Source organism: Delphinapterus leucas, chromosome 18, assembly GCF_059928025.1.
Source record: "Delphinapterus leucas isolate spDelLeu-1000000601 "Yukka" chromosome 18, BTC_Dleu_Yukka2, whole genome shotgun sequence".
In the NCBI taxonomy this organism is placed as follows: domain Eukaryota; kingdom Metazoa; phylum Chordata; class Mammalia; order Artiodactyla; family Monodontidae; genus Delphinapterus; species Delphinapterus leucas.
This window is the reverse complement of record NC_143146.1, coordinates 70,423,304-70,445,731: the sequence shown is the minus strand read 5'-3', so window position 1 is coordinate 70,445,731 and position 22,428 is coordinate 70,423,304. Positions and strand designations below refer to the sequence as shown.

The 22,428-nt window shown below is 33.5% G+C and overlaps 1 protein-coding gene across 2 annotated transcripts in view; it reads left to right on the top strand.

Moving 5' to 3' along the window:
• BRCA2 (BRCA2 DNA repair associated) overlaps nt 1-22,428 on the top strand; it is a 57,185-nt gene that overhangs the window by 3,954 nt on the left and 30,803 nt on the right. For both annotated transcript variants that reach the window (XM_089899269.1, XM_022574615.3), the window contains exons 4-13: nt 5,115-5,223; nt 5,866-5,915; nt 6,008-6,048; nt 6,258-6,369; nt 7,152-7,201; nt 7,465-7,576; nt 8,378-9,493; nt 10,899-15,872; nt 17,987-18,082; nt 20,978-21,047. In XM_089899269.1, the coding sequence (XP_089755395.1) occupies nt 5,115-5,223; nt 5,866-5,915; nt 6,008-6,048; nt 6,258-6,369; nt 7,152-7,201; nt 7,465-7,576; nt 8,378-9,493; nt 10,899-15,872; nt 17,987-18,082; nt 20,978-21,047 (6,730 nt within the window). The remainder of the gene's footprint in view (nt 1-5,114; nt 5,224-5,865; nt 5,916-6,007; nt 6,049-6,257; nt 6,370-7,151; nt 7,202-7,464; nt 7,577-8,377; nt 9,494-10,898; nt 15,873-17,986; nt 18,083-20,977; nt 21,048-22,428) is intronic.

Genomic DNA, 22,428 nt, shown 5'->3' with positions numbered 1-22,428 from the left:
TTTGGATTAAATAAAATAATGTAGGTCCTTGATAAATGTTTCTTTTCCTCCTTCCTTTGATTAATATATCCTGCCCACTGAGATTTGCTAAATTATGTCATTCCTATACAAAAAAACCTAGGGCTTGTTTTGATGTTGAACTAAACTGTATTTCTGCAGGCTATCACAGAGGACAGAGATTCTTTTTAACAGTTGCTATAAGTGTCTTTTGATTCGGTAGCACTTTCTCGGGCCTGTGTGCCAGATGTTTGCAACTTATCATGTAATAAGATTATATATTCATTTAAATATTTATTACCTGCTTGATTTAAGTAACATGCTCTTCCTTTCTTTGGAGTATTACTCTCTAGTAAGAGGAATTAACAGTACACAGATTAAGTACAGTTTAGGGTTGAATGTGGTACATGCCAAAAGAACAAAAAGTATAATGAGGGTTAAGAAGAAAGAAAGCATAAATAATACTGAGGGCAATTAGGGAATATTCAGTTGAATTAAACCTTGAAGAATAGATGAGATTCAGAAATTTGAAGATGGAGTAGAGTGAGCGTGTTCTAGGCAGAGGGAAAAACATGAGGAAGGATATGTAGTTTGTGAAGTTAATAGCAAGGAATTCAGACTGTTTGGAGTGTTGCATGTTTGAAAGGGACCAATAAACAGCCTAAGGCTAAAAAAAGCAGATTAGAGGCAGACATTGAATGCCAGGCTAAAGAAATTGAATTTATTTGATAGGTTGTTGAGCAGAGAAGTCACATGCAAATTTAATCATGCTACTTCCTGCTTCAAACCTTTGATTACCTCCCTTTGCCCTCATGATAAAATCCAGACTCCTTAATATGATTTACAAGGTCCTTTATAATCTGTTCTCTCATTAACTCTTGCCTCATCTTGCCATAATTCCCCTCCCACCCACCCTCAATTTTCCATTCATTTGTACTGAATTTCTTTCTGAAACCACCATGCTCTGTGGCTCTTTACACACTGTTACCTCTGCCCAGTACTTACTTACTTACTTCTTATGCTTTGTCTAGCTAACTGACACTCATCTTTCAGATCTTGACTTATCTCTCTGCTTCTGGGAAGTATCGCCTCTTGCACTCATTTAGCTTCCAGTGAAGGAGACTTAACATAAGCAATTATCCTCTGATTAGTGCTATGAAATAGGAAACTCATGGTATTAGAAAATGCACATATAAAAGGGGATGTAGGTAATGAGCAAAGATTTTCTTAAACATTATTGGATACCTAATGGCATACGTAGTGAGTATTCAGTAAGTATTTGTAGAATAAATTAATATTTATTTTGCTTAGAAAGCCTAAAAATCTGGCAGCAGTCTTTGGAGATGTGTTTTTCAAAACGTGAGGCATGGACCGTTAAACTCTCCTGAAGTGCTGATTGAAAAGGAAGATTCCAGGCACTTTTCTGAATCTATTAAATTAGAATCTCTGGGAATGGTGGTCATGAATGTACATTTTAAACTAATTGGGTGATTCTTATAGGAAGAGAAGACTGCAGGCAGGGAGATCAATTAGGAGACACATAGTGGTCCAGGTGATGGAAGCAGGTACCTGAATTAGAGTAATGGTAGTGAAAGTGGATATAGGAGGCAGAAACTACAGGACCCTGCAATAGCCTAGATATGGAAAATTCAAAAGAAAGGATCAAATCACAGGTGTAGGGCACGACTAAGAATGTAGTGGTGGCATTCGTAGAAATTGTAAGCACTGGGGGAAAAGCAGGTTTGAGAGGGAAAAGGTTTGAAAGGATGAAAAAAAAGTAGGTTGAGGTTTGGATTGCAGTTTGAGAAAGTATTGGGATGTGAAGGTGGAGATGTCCTGAGAGCTTTTGGGAATACAAGACTGAAACTAAAGAAAGAATACAGGTGGGAGAGAAAGCTATAGGAATCAACTATCTGTTTGGAAAGTGAGGAAGTCATCAGATATGGTGAGAAAATTGATTATGATGAGGCCTAGGATAGAACCTTAGGGAATATTTAACAAATGAAACGTAGAAGAGGACACAGAAAAGGGAATCATCCATTCAACAAATATTCCATGCTTGCTTTTTGCCTGGCAGCTTGCTTGGCATTAAGGATACAAACATGAATAAGATGGCTTTTGACCTCTGGAACTCAGTCATGTAGGGGAGAAAATATATAAATATACTGGTTGGTATATGTTATATTAGGAGCATGTATAAAGTACGATGTTATAGATATAGTAAAGGTAACAGCCATCTGTCTTAGTTGGTCAGGAAAAGCTCTGTAAACCAGTTTATACTGAATCTACTGAATCTTGAAAGACATACCTGGAGTTGGTGGTTTATTGTCTAATTGTAACCTGCTGGGATTGGTCTTTCTATAACCAAGGAAGGATAGGAATGAATTAATAAGGTCACTGTGGACTCACGGCAGAGGAGTTAACTTTTTTAAGGTTGCATAAATAATTCTGTTGACTTGAGACCTTTTGAGACCTTTTGCTTTTAAGTTTACTTTAAATTGAGTATTGAAATGTAAGAGTAGGATTTAAACTGTTTTTAAACGTACTTAGTTCAGTTCTAACATCTAATATATTATTTTTAAATTATCCATTAAATTCCATGAGGCAGTGTGCTGTTTCTTCTCAGCAGTCTTTCCTCTTGCATAAGATTCCATGAGTTTATCTTAACCATCGTTCGTCTTATTTATGAGATCCTCAAGTTATTTGGGAAATATTTATTGGGGTATGAACTTCATTTTGCCTGGTTCATTTATTTATTTACTTTTCATTTCTTACAGTTTCTATTCTTTTGCACTTCTTTTTATTGCTGAGCCAATATCAATACTTTATTATTAACTAAAGTCCTGTGTTTACACTAGGGTTCATTCTTTGTACAGTTCTGTGGATTTTGGCAAACGTGCAATGTCATGTACCCACCATTACAGCATCATACAGAATAGTTTCACTGCCCTGAAAATCCCCTGTGCTCCACCTATTAACCCTTCCTTCCTTCCCCCTAAACCCCTGGCAACCACTGATCTTTTTACTGTCTATAGTTTTGTCTTTTCCAGAATGTCATATAGTTGCTTCCTTCACTTAGCAATGTAAGGTTCCTCCATGTCTTTTCGTGGCTTGATAGCTCATTTCTTTTTATCACTGAATAATGCTCTTTTATGTGGATGTACCAGTTTGTTTATCCATTTACCTATTGAAGGACACCTTGGTTGCTTCCAAGTTTCAGCAATGATGAATAAAGCTGCTATAAACATTCGTGTTTAGGATTTTGTGTGGACCTGAGTTTTCAATTCATTTGGGTAAACAGCTAGGAGTACAATTGCTGGATCTCATCCTAGAAGTATGTTTAGTTTTGTAAGAACTGCAAACTGTCCTCCAAAGTGGCCACACCATTTTGCGTTCCCATCCACAGTGAATGAGAGCTTCTCTCGCTCCACATCCTCATCAGCATTTGGTGTTGTCTGTATTTTAGGTTCTAATCTAAATACACCATTCTTACGGGTATGTAGTGGTATCTCATTGTTTGCCTTCTTTTTTAAGTCCATGTTTTTGTTTGTTCTGATTAGGATCTTTGTTTTAAGAAAGATCCTTAATCTTTCTTAAAACAAAGAAAGGGGAAAAGGTGAAATTTCAAAATAGGTTTAGTTACTTTTCAGTATCTTTAACTAAAAGTCTCTTAGAGAAGGAGATTGGATATCTTGTTGAAGAAGCGTTTGCAATTTACACGTACATTTGGCTTATGAGTATTGCCTGTTTCTTGAGAAAGGAGAATATAACACAGTGTTTGAGTAGGCTGCTACAAATAGTTTTCAACTTGGTCTTTGCTTTGTTTCAGTAACACTAATGCAGCTTATTTTCCCCAAAGCTTCTCTAAGTTAGAGATTATAGGAACAATTAAAGCGATTATTTTTCTTTTTTATTATTAATTTTTATTGAGTATAGTTGCTTTACAGTGTTGTGTTAGTTTCTTGCTATAAAGCAATTACTTTTAAAAGCAATTTTTTAAGAGTAATAGTAAGTGCCTCAAGTACCAAATTTGTGATACAGAAAATAGGAATATTGAAAAACTATAAATTGGATTTGATAGAGCCACATATAGCTTTAGAAACATTATTGTCTTAGAAAGTAGATGTGTTCAGTAAGAACAGACACAAGTATTATGTGTCACTGTCTACAACCCACTTTTCTTATCATTGCTAATTCATTCAGCCAGTATTTGTGGAGTGTCTATAATGTATCAGGCATTATTGTAGTTTCTAAGGATACAGTGATAAATAAAACAAGTCCTCTACTTCAAGGAGCACACAGTCTAATAGGGGAAACAGGAACAGTGTATGATAAACTACTCTGTGGGGAACACATCAGAGGGGCAGTCAGTCTCACCTTAGGAACCAGTAAAGATTTCTGGAGGAGGAACTTTCAAAATGGAAACCTGAAAGAGAATCTAGGTCAAGAGAAATAAAAAGAGGTAGAAAGAAACAGTTTGTACAAAGGCCTAGAGTGAAAGAGAACATCCTTGCAGAATATGCACATAGGATGGACATGGCTAAAATTAGGTTGTGAAAGAATGTCATTGAAAAAATTAAATCAGATTGTGAAAGCCCTTGTTACTAGGGAGTTTTGTTATGGAGTTCGAACTCAATCTTGAAAACAAGATCTTGAGAGGTTTTCAGCAGAAGAGTCATATGGTCAGGTTTTGTACTTTGGTATGTTTTCAGTAAATGTCTTTTCCTTTACTCTCACCTGTCAAGATACCATAGTACTGTGTGTAACTTAATGACAAGTCATGCCACATTTATTTTGTATTCCATTTGTGTACATTTCAAACAGTTTTCCCTACTATACTATGAACTCCTTGTGGTTAAAGCTCTGTCTTGAATTGTATTACTCAAACTGTCTTGGGCTTGTTGTATGCGTCACATGGTTGTTGAATGGGGGCAGACATCCTTTGAGACATCCCTTTTTGAGAGGAGTGAGCAAACTGAGAAACCAGTTCTGACTGAATTCCCCATGTATTCTCCTTCCCAATGTAGATGAGGCTTTCTGTTTTTAAATACTTCCAGAGAATAAAAATTCACAATCTAGAACATACACATCCTCACTGAATTATTGCACTGTTTCAGGAAAGGACATTGCTAGTGGTAAACATAAAAGTTGTTGCATGACGAAGGTGAAAATGAATCAAGTAAATGATGTTACCAGCCCACCTCCAAATTCTTCTCTTAGTGAAAGGTATGATGAAGTCATTATATTAAAATATTTAAATGAAACGTTTTCCTACATGTGATGTTTGTTATATACAGATGCATCTAATTTTCATGGTAATATTTTGCTGTAGAGCCTGGTAGAGGATCTTCTATTTTAAAATAATTTCCTTTTAGATTGAGTCCTTCAATACAATAATTTTTACATTAGAAACATTTACTTTGTTTTTCTTATAACATTGAATTCACTGTTTTCCTGTGTATCCATGGAATTTTTTAAGTAACAAAAATATTGATGAAAAGCAATGCCTTTGAAATATCCTGTTTAAAATAATTTATGTACTTTGAATCTTTGGAGAGAATATGATGCTGTTATAGAGTCACTTTGTATAATTTTTAAATTCAAAATATACAATTCCTAACATCTAAAATTTGTGAGTACTTTATACATTACTTTCAATGGGGATTTTAAACATAAGTTAGTGGTTACTTAATTCTTCATGAGATATTTACTTTTTAAAAAGTAATCTAAAAATATTACAAACTAGTATAATTCTAATAATTGATATGACTGAGAGTCCTTTTTTTAATAAGATTAGTATTTTGTTTCTTTTTGCTATTTTTGTTCTCTTTTGAAATAATCTGAGGGATTTGTTTTGTTTTGTTTTAGTCCTGTGATTCTACGATGTACACATGTAACACCACAAAGAGAAAAGTCAGGTATGATTAAAAACAAGGCTTTTTATTTTTCAAATACTCTAAATTTTAATAAAAATAAAGCTTAGTAATTTTGTCCCTTGTTTTATCCCCAGTGATATGTGGAAGTTTATTTCATACACCAAAGCTCATGAAGGTAAATATTCTGCCTAGTTTATTTTTACTATGTAGTAATTGAGAATTTGACAGCAGTGTCATAAGTTTGCCCTCAGATTTACAGGTCTGTACTTGAGATTGATTCACATAGGCATTCGGTAAATGAAAAATGAAAAAAATAAGTGAATGAAAAAATATTCTTAATCATCAGTACACTTCTGTGAAATAAACTATTTTCTTTATTTTCAGGGTCAGACACCAAAACGTATTTCCGAAAGTTTAGGAGCCGAGGTGGATCCTGATATGTCTTGGTCAAGTTCTTTGGCCACACCACCAACACTAAGTTCTACTGTGCTCATAGGTAATACTAGCAAATATGTATTATATAAGATGATGTTGATAAATTATCATCTGTAATGCTTCTGTCCAAAGAAAAATATGAAAAGATGATTAGATAGTAATCAGATTAGATAATACCGTTTTTGATAGGTGTGTTGGTAGTTCAGAATAATTTTATTCTGTTTAGTGTAGATTGAAATAAATCTCAAGTGCATTAAATGATATTTTAGAGGAATCAAATTAATTTATACACAAACCAGGATTTTTTTTTATTCTAGGAAAAATACATTCCATGTTGATTCCATTTTAGCTGGGCATTTAATTTTCTTCTTTTCTTGCTGAGATGAAATAATATAGGTAAAAGCATGTTGAAAAGTTAGAAGTGTTTAACGTATGATATGCCTTTCAACTATATTGTTATCTAAAAAAATACTAAAGTCTACAAGCTTTTGCTTTTAAGTCATGACCTCACAGCTTCATCTGATTTTCCAAGCCTTTGTGGACCGTATTACCTTCAAGTATTACCTTGTGGACACTATTACCTTCAAGTCAGGATCAGCAAACCATAGTTTCTTACCACTTTATCAGTGGTACTAAGGAATTGTGAGAACAGCTTACCCACTGTGTTGATTGACCTTTCTATAATTACTATACTTCGATCAATTAATTTTGTTTCAAATGTGTCATTTAATCCAATAGTGCATGTTTCTTTTGATGTCTGACCAAAAAATACATAAGTTTTACATGAACTTTAATGTACGACATATGATACAGTATAGGTAAATTGAACTTTTTTTTTTACAGTCAGAGATGAAGAAGCATCTGCAACTGTATTTCCTAATGATAGTACTGCTGTAAGTAAATATGACAAATTGATTATGCTGTTGCAATTGCATATAATTTCAGAATGCCTTGAAAAATTATTTATCTTGCATTTTTCATTCTCTAATTTATGATTTATCTAAGCCTTTGAGGAAGTCTCTAAACCTGTTTCTGTATGTGATTTTCTTTGACTTACTATGAAACTTTGCTGTCTCTCTGTTTAAGAATAAGTTGAATATACTATATGCATAGTGAGAGTTTTTATACTAGTGATTTAAAAACATAACTTTTGCAGATTTCAAAAAGCTATTCTTCTAACCATGATGAAAGTCTGAAGAAAAATATTACGTTTATCCCTTCTGGGCCAGACAGTGAAAACAAAAATCAAACAGAAGCTAAAACTCATGGTAAGTCCTTCTGTTTAATTGAACTACTGTTTTCAACTGACATCATTGAAATATTGCTCCTCTTTTCTTGAAAAGAAAACACATTGCTTCTCCTTTCATGATTACTGAAGGTATTGAGAATAGAAACTAACTTGATTTAGATGAAAATGTTTAAACATCATACTAGGACAATGCTATTCAAAGATGCTGTTGTGACACAAAAACAAAAGAAAACCCATAACTCAAAACTCACAGAGATGCAGATTAAGACTTAATGATTAACTAAATGTGAAAACCTTATTTTCTAATTAGAAAGTAAGTATGGTTGCAGATATACCTAAAGTTACCTGATCAGGTCATTGGAATATTGCATATTCTTAGTATTTGTGTATATCTGTATAAATGTATAGGATTGTATATCTGTGTGTGTGTGTATGTATGTATAAAATGAGACTTTATTGCCGGTTGTAGGGCCACAAAATTTGGAACTTCTAGTTTGATAAATCTTAGAATATTAAATTGTGTATATATAGTAAAATTGAGTGAGTTTCAGTTGTGTAGAGCTGGTAAAGAAAGGTTATTAGGGATTGAGTATGAATAAAAGGCTTTGAATACACTGGAATCAGTCTTGACCAGAAGAACAGGGCAAGGTTGGTGCCTCCCTACCCAAAAAATACCTAGCACTCAGGACAACCCTTTAAATGCTAAATTATGTGTTATACAGTGTATACTATTTCTATGAAAAAGGTTTGAGAATAGTGTAAATTATATGGTTGTGTTATAAAACGTTATTAATAATGCTTCTGCTTTATATTTTAACAGGATTGGAGAAAATGTTAGAGGATTCATTTGGTAAAGTAAATAGCTGCAAAGACCATTTTGAAAAGTCAATGCCACATGTCCTAGAAGATGAAGTATGTGAAACAGTTGCAGATATCTCTGAAGAAGATAGTTTTCCAGTATGTGTTTCTAAATATAAAACAAGAAATCTCCAAAAAATAAAAACTGGCAAGACTAGGAAAAATATTTTCAATGAAACAAAAACTGATGAATATGAAGAAGCTAAAATGCAAATGACAGAAAATAAACATTCGTTTGTACCTGAAATGGAGCCAAATGACAGTGATCCATTAGATTCAAATGTAATAAATCAGAAGCCCCCTGGGAATGGAACTGACAAAATCTCCAGGGAAATTGTACCATCTTCAGCCTCTGAATGGTCTCACCTAACCCTCTCGGGTCTAAATGGAACCCAGATGGAGAAAACATCCCTACTGCATATTTCTTCTTCTGACCAAAATAATTCAGAAGACGTCATAGGTACAGAGAAAGAAGGTACCAACTTCATTACTTTAGAAAATTCTTTGCTGCATATTTCAAGCATATCAAAAACAGTGAAGATATTAAATGAGGAAACAGTGGTAAAAAAGAGAGATGAAGGGCAGTGTCTTGAGTCTCGTGAAGATTCCACTGTTGTGGGAAAGCAAGCACTATCTGATTCTTCTCTAATAGCTTCTCCACTTCAGGGTATCAAGAAGTCTGTATTCAGGATAAGAGAATCACCTGAAAAGACTTTCAGAGCAGATTTCTCAAGCAATATGACTGATGCAAACTTTAAAAAAGAACCAGAAGCCTCTAAAAGTGGATCGGAAGTACAAACTGTTTGTTCACAGAAAGAGGATTTTTTACATACAAGTTCAGTTGATAATGGCAGCTGGCCAGCCACTACCAAACATACTTCTGTAGCTTTGAAGAACGCAGGTTTGATATCCAGTTTGAAAAAGAAAACAAAAAAGTTCATTTATGCTATATGTGATGAAACATCTTATCAAGGACTGAAAATGCAGAAAGACCAAGAATCAGAACTAACTAACTCTTCAGTCCAATTTGAAGCAAAGCCTTTGGAAGCACCACATACATTTACAAATGTTGATTCAGGTACCTCTGTGTGTGTGTGTGTGTGTGTGTGTGTGTGAATAGTGTGTCTAGTTTTATGGATGGTGACAAGTTTTATTTGAATATGTGAATCTCTTCAACCTTTTTAAAAAACACTTTCTGCTTTCATTCTGCAGTTTTTTCTTCTGTAGTGTTTTGGGGTTTTTTTTAAATCTGTATTTTATATTCAGTATCAGGCATTGTTGTTTAGGCCTTTGATTACCAATGTTCAGAATCATTTCGTTCAAACTTGTTGGATTAATTTGCATAGTATATATATAATCATAACTCTTGAGACAGAGCATGTGATTCATAAACATCAAGAGCTTGGCTACTTAATTCCTGCTTTAATTTTCAGTATTATATGCAAGTTGGACAATTCTATAAATATGTTGTGCTATTTAATATGTATTTTCTTTAAAGCATGTAAAAAATAGAAAAAAGCTAACTGCCAGCTAAGTTTAATGTAGGGCAGTCATAAAATAGTGACTTTTTTGTTGTTATTACATAGTTTTTTTCAATATTTAGAGATTGCTTAGAGTTATTACTATATCTCTGGGTGTCAGGAATGTGCACAATGAAACTCATTTGAGCAACAGTTTATTTACCAGTAACTATATTGTATGTTAGAAAGGTGATTTTATCTCCCTGTGTGAAGATTTGAGTGGGTGGTAGTATCTCAGTGAACAATAGGTTTGGTGGAACTGGAGTAGAGAACACTTTGAGATTTAGGTTAATTTCCAGAGAAAAATGTTTGATGTTGTATATACCAGAGATAAAACCAATGAAAGAGCTAATATGTAGTAGTGGTTAGTGATTAAATGAAATGAGATTAACAATTTTGACTTGTTAGTAGGAAATTCAGAGGGTTAATAAAATTAACGAAACAGAGCAGTTTAACCCATTTGCCTGACATTGGGTAATCTTTCAGGCCTTTCATGTGAAGAACCTTTTTTAAAAAGTTCATTTTGGGTTTTTTTTTTTTTTTCAACGTGAAAGACTGAATTAACCAAAGGAAATGGTTAGTTTTCTAATTCCTTTTCTTTGCCTTGCTTTTCTAACTCCTATTACATCAATATTAGCAAAGAATTTTTTCTAATTTTATTTTCCAATAAAATTACTTTGAGTTTTACTTATGGCAGCTAGCTGCTTTCTTGAACTACTTACTAATTTTAATTGAGTTGATAAATACTATTTAAAAAACCTAGGTCCTATATATCTTTAGTTGGGAAATGTAATAAATTCAAAATAGAGAATATTTAGAATTCTTTTAAACCTGACATTCACTTCTTGCTTTTCATGTAATTCTTGTTTTAGACACTACCTTTTTAACTTAGTGGAAAATATTTAGTGAATGTGATTGATGGAACTGCAATTTCATCTTGTCACTTTGTGTCTTTATGCTTAGGTTTATTGCATTCTTCTGTTAAAAAAAACTGTTTACAGAATGATTCTGAAGAACCGGCTTTGTCTGTAATCAGCTCTTTTGGGACAATTATGAGAAAATGTTCTAATAATGAAAGCAGTTCTAATAATAATAAAACAGTATCTCAGGATCTTGATTATAAAGAAGCAAAAATTAATAAGGAAAAACTGCAGTCATTTATAACCACAGAAACTGGTTATGTGTCATGCTTGCAGGAAAAGCACTGTGAAGATGATCCAAAAAGCCAGAGAGTTTCAGATATAAAGGAAAAAGTATTGCCTGCAGTATTTCACCCTGCATTGCCACATTCAGAGGAATGTAATGATATTCTCTTCCAATCCCAGGAAAGCTTTTTACATGGCCATGATAATACCACCATTTTAACTCCTAGCTCCAAGGATCTTCTGTCAAATCCAGTTGTGATTTCTAGAGGAAAAGAATCATATAAAATGTCAGAGAAAATAAAATCTGAGAATTGTGAAGCTGGTTTTGAATTAACCAAAAGTATTTCCATGGAAAAGAATCAAGAAACATGTGTTGTAAATGAAAATTCTAAAAAAGCTGAGCTGTTGTCACCTGAGAAATACATAACAGAAGCATCACCTTCTATGAAGGTACAATTCAACCAAAATACAAATCTCGCAGTAATCCAAAAAGACCAAGAAGAAACTACTTTAATTTCAAAAATAACTGTCCCTCCAAACTCTGAAGAACTTTTCCCAGACAAAGAGGATAATTTTGTCTTTCAAACAACTACTGAAAGGAATATTCCTGTTTTAGGAAACATTAAGGAAGTTCATGAGGCAGACCTCAGTTGTTTAAGAGAACCTGTTCCCAAGAACTCTGCCATAGTAGCATGTACAGACATAGATGACGGACAAGCAGCCAAAGTGTCGATTACAAAAGATTTTGGTTCATCAGATGTAGTCTGTGATCTTGCAGAGAAGAATAGAAATAATGTAAAGCAACCACCAAAAATGACTCTAGGTCAAGATTCAAAGTCAGATGTCTCGTTGGATATAGATATGAAATCAAACAGAAATAATGATTGCATGGACAAATGGGCAGGACTCTCAGATTGGATTTCAAGTCACAATTTTGGAAGTGGCTTCAGAACAGCTTCTAATAAAGAAATAAAGCTCTCTGAACACAACACTAAGAAAAGTAAAATGCTCTTCAAAGATATTGAAGAACATTATCCTGCTAGCTTAGCCTGTGTTGAAATTGTAAATACCGTATCATTAGAAAATCAGAAGAAAGAAAGCAGACCTCATGAACTTGATTCACAGTCAGTTAATACTGTATCTGGGTATGTGCAGAGTAGTGCAGTTGTTTCTGATAGTGGAAATAGTCACACAATTCCTCTAGTTTTATCTTTAAAGCGAGACTTTAACTCAAACCATAATTTAACACCTAGCCAAAAGGCAGAAATTACAGAACTTTCTACTATATTGGAAGAATCAGGAAGTCAGTTTGAATTTACACAGTTTAGAAAACCAAGCCACATGTTACAAAGTAATCCATTTGAAATGCCTGAAAACCAGATAACTGTCTTGGATACCACTTCTGAGGAATGGAAAGATGTTGATCTTCATCTCACAATTAATGCCCCATCTCTCAGTCAGGTGGGTAGCAGCAAGAAATGTAAAGGTATAGTTGGAGGTAAGCAAAAGTTGGCTTGCTTCTCAACAACAAACTGTAACAAAAGTGCTTCTGGTTATTTAACAGATAAAAATGAAGTGGAGTTTAGGGGCTTTTATTCTGCTCGTGGCGCAAAACTGAATGTTTCTAGTGAATCATTGCAGAAAGCCATGAAACTGTTCGGTGACATTGAGAATGTTAGTGAGGAAACTCCTGCAGAAGTAGATCCGGGAAGTTTCTCTTCAAGTCAGTGTAATGATTCTGATGTTTCGATGTTTAAGGTAGAAAATTACAGCAATGATAAAAATTTAAGTGAGAAAAATAATGAATGCCAACTAACGCTACAAAATAACATTGAAATGACTAGTGGCATTTTTGTCAAAGAATATACTGAAGACTGCAGGAGAAATACTGAAAATGAAGATAACAAATGTACTGGTTTTGTTTGTAACTTAGAATCTGATGGCAATGCTTCAAGTAAAAATGATACAGTTTATGTTCATAAAGATGAAAATGGCTTGCCATGTATTGATCAACAAAACATACATCTAAAATTATCTAGCCAGTTTATGAAGGAGGGAAACATTCAAATTAAAGGTTTGTCAGATTTAACTTGTTTGGAAGTTGTGAAAGCTGAAGAAACATTTAATGTTAATATGTCAAATAAAAAAGAGTCAACCGCTAACAAGATGAGGCAAAATATAAAAGATTTTGATGTTTTTGATTTGTCCTTTCAGACTGCAAGTGGGAAAAACATCAGAGTCTCTAAAGAGTCTTTAAATAAAGTTGTAAATTTCTTTGATGAAAAATCTGCAGAAGAACTGAATAACTTTTCAGATTCCTCAAATTCTGAATTACTTTCTGGCATAAATATCAATAAAATAGACATTTCAAGTCATGAGGAAACAGATATGGTCAAAAACAAAATATTGAAAGGAGGCGACCCAGTTGGTATTAAAAATCAAGTACTGACTCTCCAGCAGAGACCTGAATGTGAAATCAAAAAGATCATAGAACCAACCATGTTGGGTTTTCATACAGCTAGTGGGAAAAAAGTAAAAATTGCGAAGGAATCTTTGGACAAAGTGAAAAATCTTTTTGATGAAAAAAAGCAAAATAATAGTGAAATCACTAATTTCAGCCATCAAGGGGCAAAGACTCTAAAGGACAGAGAGCTATGTAAAGAAGGGCTTGAATTAGCATGTGAGACAGTTGAAGTAACTGCCCCAAAGCATGAAGAAATGCAGTATTCTCTAGAGGAGAAAAAGCTTGTTTCTAAGGAGACAGGCATGCCACCCAGGCTCTTAAGTGATCATTTATACAGACAAAGTGAAAATCTCAAGATATCAAATAGTATCTCTCCGAAAGTTAAAGTACATGAAAATATAGAAGAAGAAACAAAAAGTCCTATAACTTGTTATACAGATCAGTCCACTTGTTCAGCCATTGAAAATTCAGCTTTAGCCTTTTACACAGGACGTGGTAGAAAAATTTCTGTGAGTCAGGCTTCACTATTTGAAGCCAAAAAATGGATTAGAGAAGGAGAATTGAATAATCAACTAGAAAAAATAAATTCTGCCAAGGTTATATGTTTAAAGGAATATCCTGGAGATTGTGTAGGAAATCCTTCATGTGGAAATAGTTCAAACAGTATCATAACTGAAAATGACAAAAATCTCTCTGAAAAACAAGATTCAACTTCCTTAAGTAACAGCATGTCTAACAGCTATTCATATCATTCTGATTTTTCTCATTCCAATGAGTTATTTAATAAGTCAGAGTATCTCTCAAAAAATAAAAGTCATAATTCTGATATTGAGTCAGTAGTGAGGAATGTCAAAGATAGAAAAAACACTAGTTTATCTGAAGTAATATCCACTGTAAGAGAAGCAAACATAAACCCACAAGCTGTAGACAAAGATAGTTGTGTTCAGAAACTTGTCACTGACTCTTCACCATGCAAAAATACAAACACAGCTGTTGAAGTGGCCATATCTGATTCAAATAATTTTGAGACAGAGCAACCTGCACTCAGTATAGCAAGTGATAAAATAGCCTTTGTTTCTCATGAAGCAAAAGTGAGAGAGAGGTTTACAGACAACTGCAGGAAGGTAACTAAGCAAAACACTGAGGGTGAATCAGGCACTGGCCGAACAAAAATTGTGACACATTCTCATAAGGCATTGGGTGATTCAGAGGATATTATTTTTCCTAACTCTCCAGATAGTGAAGAACATAGTATGCATTCACACGAGGTTTTTCCTGACATTCAAAGTGAACACCTTTTACAACATGACCAAAGTATATCTGGATTGGAGAAAGTTTCTAAAACACCACTTTGTCATATTAATTTGAAAACTTCTGATAAGTGTAAATTTAACACGGGAAAATGTCCCAAGTCCGTCTCTTCTCTAAACGTTTGTGGGATTTTTAGCACAGCAAGTGGAAAATCTGTACAAGTATCAGATGCTGCCTTACAAAAGGCAAGACAGGTATTTTCTAAGACAGAAGATAGTGCTAAGCAACTCTTTCCCAAAGTATCATTTAAAAGTAATGAAGAACATTCAGACAAGTTTGCAAGAGGAGGAAATACTGTGATACATACCCCCCAAAATTTACTGTCATCTGCTTTCTCTGGATTTAGTACAGCAAGTGGAAAACAGGTTCCAGTTTCTGAGAGTGCCTTTTGCAAAGTTACGGGAATGTTCGAGGAATTTGATTTAATTGGAACTGCATGTAGTCTTCAGCATTCACCTCCATCTAGACAAGATGTATCAAGGATGCTTACTCTTTCTTGTATTGATAAGAGAACCTCAGAACACTCTGTAAGCTCCAAAATGGGAAAAGCCTATAATAAAGAGTTTAAATTATCAAACAACTATAACATTGAAAGTGGTTCTTCAGAAAATAATCATGCTATTAAAGCTTCTCCATATCTCTCTCAGTTTAAGCAAGACAAACAACAGTTGATGTCAGGAACCAATGTATCACACATTGATAACATTCGTCTTTTGGGTAAAGAACAAGCTTTACCTAAAAATATAAAAATGGAAATTGGGAAAACTGAAACTTTTCCTGATTTTCCTATGAAAACAAATACAGAAGTTTGTTCTCCTAACTCCAAAGATCCAGAAAAGTATTTTGAAACAGAAGCAGTAGAGATTGCCAAAGCCTTTATGGAAGATGATGAGCTGACAGATTCTGAGCTTCTAAGCCACGCCAAACACTCTCATTTTACATGCCAAAAAAACAAGGAAACGGTTTTGATAAATTCAGGAATTGGAAAAAGAAGAGGAGATGCACTTGTCACAGTTGGTAAGTGTCTGTTATTTCCTGTTGGTTTCCCAATCACTTTTTAAATTAAATCCTTAATAATTCTGATATGCTAGGTTGTAGCAATTAGGATATTATACACTGAATATATTTTTTTCAGACTTTTATGTGTAGTTTGGGAGAATGCAATTTCACTCGTGATATCACTGAGTCTGTGTACCAAGAAGTCATTGGCTGAGTCCTGTTTACATACATATACATAGAGAGGGAGAGAGAGCGCAGAGGTTCAGACTCTGGGTCTTAAGAACTTTAAAAGTTTGTTTCTAATTATAGGTGTTGCTTAGCTTTTTTTTTTTTTTTTTCATCCAGGAAGTGTTCTAAAATCAGTTACCATTAGCAAATAGTATTCTGGTCTTAATGCCATTTGGAGTATGTTCTAATTTCTCTTTTAAATGCAGTGTAACAACTTAGTTCAATTATTAGGTTAATTGGATGTTTGATTTTTTTTTTTTTTTCTGTTAGTATCTCTGTCTAGGAGTAATCTTAAATAATTGAATCTGTTGATTAGTTACAATTAAAGTAAATAAAAACTAACTCTCCAACTTTTAAGTGGATGATCTTAAATACTTAGCTACTGTTTAAAAACTCTAGACTGGTAGAGTAGTTGAGTTACCACAACTTTTCTTGTCCAGTCCCTTCACATTACAGAGAAAGACACTGAAGCCAGTGAGTTCATTCTTCCACTTGGTGCATTTTGCCCTTAAGTCATCCTGGTGGATACAGACTTGCTTAATCAAGTCTTATCCAGGTCACATTCTTTACCAAGTTTATGTTATGGGCAAAGTAGTAAGTTTATAATACTTACCTTAAACTGTTGCTGTTCTCTAGTGCAAAATTCTAAGGTGCACATGCTTAACGATATTCATAATTCTTTCATGGAAAATAATGGCTTTATTTATAGGACCCCGTTTTGTTCATGTGTGTACTAAAGTGGGTTGGCCTTATGCTTAGGAATAAAAACAACTCAGACTTCTACTAAATGTTCTCAACAACATCACTGTTTCATTTCCCTCACTTCTGTTAGATATCAATATATATAGTTTAATCAGCTTCTGGTTACTTGAGTAGTGCAGGTTCTTGTCAAGCAATTCAGTCACTTTATAATCTAACACTTGATAAAGACTTGCATGGACATTTTTATTTATTAAATCCTTCAAGTTTGCTTTCTTTAATAAAACGTCAATTCCTAATAGCCTGTGGCTTTGTGGTTTATCTCCACCTTGACTCTGTATGCAATTCAGGTTTCCAATAAAACTTGATTTATACTTTTAAAAAAGCATCAAAGAGCAAAGTATCTGTTAACACATTATCTCAGGATGACATGGAAATGCATAACAAATTATGGTTTAAGTTTACTCTCAGCCTTTGTAGAGTTTTTAAATAAGAAGTGCATATTGGCTTCCCTGGTGGCACAGTGGTTGAGAGTCCGCCTGCCGATGCAGGGGACATGGGTTCGTGCCCTGGTCCAGGAAGATCCCACATGCCGCAGAGCGGCTGGGCCTGTGAGCCATGGCCGCTGAGCCTGCGCGTCTGGAGCCTGTGCTCCGCAACGGGAGAGGCCACAACAGTGAGAGGCCCGTGTATCGCAAAAAATAAATAAATAAATAAAAAAGAAGTACATATTACTTTTGGTAATACTTGAATGTAATTTTGGTAATTTAAAATCTTTTTTCCTACTCACTGACTCTAATTCAAGGACCTATATAATAAATTCCTTCTTGAGTGTAATGCAAAAAAAAAAAAAGTTTACTTGAAGAAATTTTGTTTGTCCTTATTGCCAGTAAACCTAGGGTTACTAAGTGGCAGTTTATTAAAAGATAGCTTATCTGTGATATCTGGTAACACCTGTTTATCCCTGGACCCTATTAAATAGTGGTATTTTAAATGGTCAAAAATAATAGAAATTAAATTGATGTTGAAAAATTAATTTTCTCTTTCAAAACAGAATTTTCACTATTTAAATTATAATTATGTATTTTTTAGTTAGCATATTGTAAGAGTCAGTACTTTAGTTTTAAAAAAATGGACTATAGGCTTTTTTAAAAAAAAATTTGATATTATTTGTTTTAAAAACATGTATGGAAATTTCCTTTTAGGAGAACCCCCAATCAAAAGAAACTTGTTGAATGAATTTGACAGGATAATAGAAAATCAAGGAAAATACTTAAAGGCTTCAAAAAGCACTCCAGATGGTAAAATTTGCTTTTTATCCATATCTTTTTCTATAGTTACTATACTTAGTATTCGTTATTTTTCTTTGGGTATGTAGGTAATTGGGCACGCCTTTACAGTGTGGTTTGTTAAAGCTTACATCTTGCCTTGTTTTGTTATGTGAGCTTTTCCTTCATAATACCTAGTATAATGTGGAGGTTCTCCATAATTGAGAAATGTGAAATGATAACAAAATAATGACCTTTAAAATAAAAAGCTGTAAGAATTTAGTAAGAACTTAGTAAAATACTTTAAGCTCAGGTTCTAGAATCTCGCTGATTTCATAATATTTACATGAATCAGTTATTTAATTGAAAAACAGTGACTTTCAAATTATGTTATTTCGTATACATTTATTAGATGGGATTCTTCAGCCAGGAAGAGCTTTCCCTTAACAACTGGGGATGAACTCTGTAGTTCCTCCTAGGAAGGCAGGGTAAATATTGACTCCTTTCCCTTTACTTACCCATTTTCAGAGTAAAGAGTGGTTGGTGTAGTAATCACTACTAATGGTAGTAAAGGAATTTTTTTCTTAGTTGAGTAAAACTGATTTCTTAGATTTTTATTTATAATGTATATATAAAGTTTAAAAGAACACATTATAAGTAATGTATTTCTTTACAAAAGAAAACATTTTTTGTTGCTCAAATCATTTCAAATTTGAAAGTGCAAACCTCTTCAGGTATTTCCTAAGAGATTTTTTTTTAATATGCTTTAATTAACCTTTGAACACTTTCTTGCTTTTTATTTTCACAAAAAGATTTCTTAGGGAGTCGTTGTAATTCCCTGCCCCAGTTCTAGAATCCTTAGAATCTACAAAGATCCTTCCAGTGGTTAATATTTTTTAAAAGACAAAATTTGAATGCTAACTATGCTCATAACTGCTGGTGTATTTTTTATTAATGCTGCATTCTTGGTTTCTAATAACATTAACATATTTACTTATTTGCTTTATCTTCCAGCCATGGTTCTCAAACTTTCTGATCTCAGGATCTCTTTATATTCTTAAAAATTACTGAGGATCCCAAAGAGCGTTTGGTTGTGTGGATTATATCTATTTATATTTACCATATTCAACATTAAAACTGAGAAATTTTAATATTTATAAATATTAAATATTGTGCATTGGTCAGTTTGAAAATATTAGTTCAGAGTTATGCAGCTCTTCCAAACGTTGACACATTTTATTATACAATCTTAAACAATTACTTTTGTTAATGTCACCACTGATCTAATCTGAAAATTTATTACTGGGAAATTGTCAAGCTAACAGCCAGATACAAGCGTTCCAAAACTGTCATTTTGTTTAAAAGTTTGAATTTTACAATTCAGTTTGTTTGGCAGCAAATACTCTCACTTGTTTTTTTGTAGTGATAAGCTCATTTCATTCATTTTTGAAGAAATATCTGCTGCATACCCAAGTCTGAAAGATTGTGATTTGTTGGTTATTCTTTCAAGTAAAAATGGAATTCTTTGGGACAAAAATGATTAGTGCAGTTCACATAAAGTGCATTTCCTCAAGACAATTATTGCACTAAAGTATGCAGCAGGACATACCAGCAGTGCTAATGTCAACACAGTGAGAAAGATATATATAATTTCTTCTCCTCCTCCTCCTTTTCCTTTTTCAACTTCTTCTTCTCCTTCTTCTTCTTATTATATGATTATTATTACGATAGTTTGACAGCTTGGATCCCCTTTAAGGGTTGTGGGTTCCTCCCACCCAGGGTTCCATGGATCACTTTGAGAATCACTGTCTTACAGTATATGTATAATAGCTTCAAGTTTACAATACCAGTGTTAATAAATACCAATAATAAAACTACTAAGGGAAATTTAAGAATTCTTTGCAGTTTTTGTCCTAAGAATATATACTATTCTTAATACTATATTAATAAGAATGTGTAGTCAAAGTTCTGTGTTCAAATGCCACTCAAGATAATTATTTTGTTTGCGGTTAACAATTTAATAATTAGGTTAGATTCGTTAGTTTTCAATTTTAGGGTTTGCTTTTTCTTTTTTAATTTTATATTTGAATAAATAGAATGTTTACATAGTTCATTCATCAAAACTACAGAAAGGTTTACTTGGAGAAGCCTGATTTCCATCGCCATCTCCTCTACACTGTTCACCACCTTCCTCACTTCTTGCTCACTATCTTGATAACTATTTTAAATGGTTTTTGGTCTGTCCTTTTAGGGTTTCTTTTTGTGAAAATAAGTAAGTATGTGTATATATGTTCTCATTACCTTTCTTTCTTACTCAAAAGGTATCAGTATGCATATGGTTTTGTACCTTCTTTGTTTGTTGTTTACTTTAGAATTTATCTGGAGATCATGCCTTAATGAGTATCAAGAGATCTTCCTCGTTCTTTCTTGTGGTTGTATAGTACTTGATCATGTGGCTGTATCAGTGTATTCTGGTTTATTCAACCAATCCCGTCCCTACTAACGGACTAGTTTTGAAGATTTAAGAAGTACAAGTTACCTGCTGAGAATGAATAATATCTACAGTTTAGCTTGTCAACCTTCATAAAACTTTTAAATTTTATATTTGCATTGGCAATTCACTAACACATTTGAGTTATGACTAACATCAGCTGACTAAATTTATACTGATTTCTTATATATGTTTGCACTGTGAGTTATTTGGTATTCATCATTATCAATTTGTGAATCAAATTTTTCATGGTTATTAACTAAGCGTTCATTATATGCATTGAAAAATTTTAAATGTATAATTTTCTCACATTTTTGTCTAAATATTTACAATAATGTGTAATGAACATAGGAAATAAAATCTCCCGTTAGATTTTCATTAATACATAATGTAAAAGGCATTTCATTAATACATAATGTAAAATAATATTTTTCTAGGCACAATGAAAGATAGAAGATTGTTTATGCATCACATTTCTTTAGAGCCAGTTACCTGTGGACCCTCTTGGTAAGACACGTTTAATTTTTTTTTTTTTAATTCTACTAATATAGTATAGGAAAAATGTGGGTTTTTTAAATAAATATTTCTAGAAATGCTGGCTCTAACATACAGTACAGACATTAACACTTCCCCTTTTTGAAAGCCTGCATCAGGATTAAATAATTCTGTACTTTGGTAGTACTTTATAGTGCTGTGCATATTATTATGTCATTTTTAATAACTTTGTAAAGTAGAAAAACAGATTTTATTGCAATTTTGTGGATAAGGTACTGAGGTTGAGAGAGGTTAAGGAAATTACTCAAAACCAATTAATAAAGGTGGCATATATTATATCTCAATTATATTAGTGGAAGCGAAAGAAAAATTAAAGATGGCATATGTTGAAAATATGCTTTTAGCTCTCCTCCCTCTCAAAACCCTATTAGTTACTAAGAGAATTTTTTTTAAATGTATAAATCTGTAAGTACAGTGTTGTTTCAGAAGAAACAACAAAATTTTAGAAGCTAAAAATCATAAATGATTTAGAAAGACATAGAAAGCTAAAACCTGACATTAGAGCAAGCAGAGAAGCTACTCAGTTTCCCCTAAAGAACCTGAGAAAGACTCAAATTGGCAGCAACATATAATTCTGAAGGTGAGGTAGAAAATAGGAAGATTAGTTGAAAATCTGTTTAAGAGACATCTACATTCCCTCCCCCACTGCAGGCAGGCAATTATCCCTCTTCTGTCAAAAGACCAGAAGGTCATTCTCTGGAGAAGATGAATTGGAGGGATTCTAAATTGGGGATGGGGTTGAGGGAAGATTCTGAAAAGAGACATAAAGTAAAAATCTGGATGTCGAGTAGTGAGACTCCCTAGCCTCCTTCCCACACTTGCCTCCCAAATGCTGGCAGCCAGGCCTCTAGGCGGAAGACGAGACGATTGTTTCTGTGGGTAACAGGAATAGAAAAGACTAAAAATACTGACAGTTGTGGTTACTTAAGTTAAACCGCATACCAGATCATCAGACAGTGAAGCCAACAACTGACAAGCCCACCAGCACACAGCTTCCAGTCAGCTCTTCAGTGCTTCACACTTAAATGAGAATAGATAATCAAGGATCACTAGTCATTGGAAGAAAGCCTCTGGGAAAGATAGTATCCAAAGTACAAAAACCAACCAAAGGACAGAGAAGGAACTTAGAGGAAATACACCATGCAACAAGAAGAAAACTTCAAAAAAAGTACTAATATTTTCAGGAAAGAGAACATATTGCATCTGTAAAATAGGAACAAGTTGCTATAAGAAGAGCTCTTGGAAATTAAAAATATGATGGCACAAATAAATTAACTCAGTAGAAGAAATAGAAGATAAAAGTTATGAAAACTCCCAGAATATAGTGCAAAAA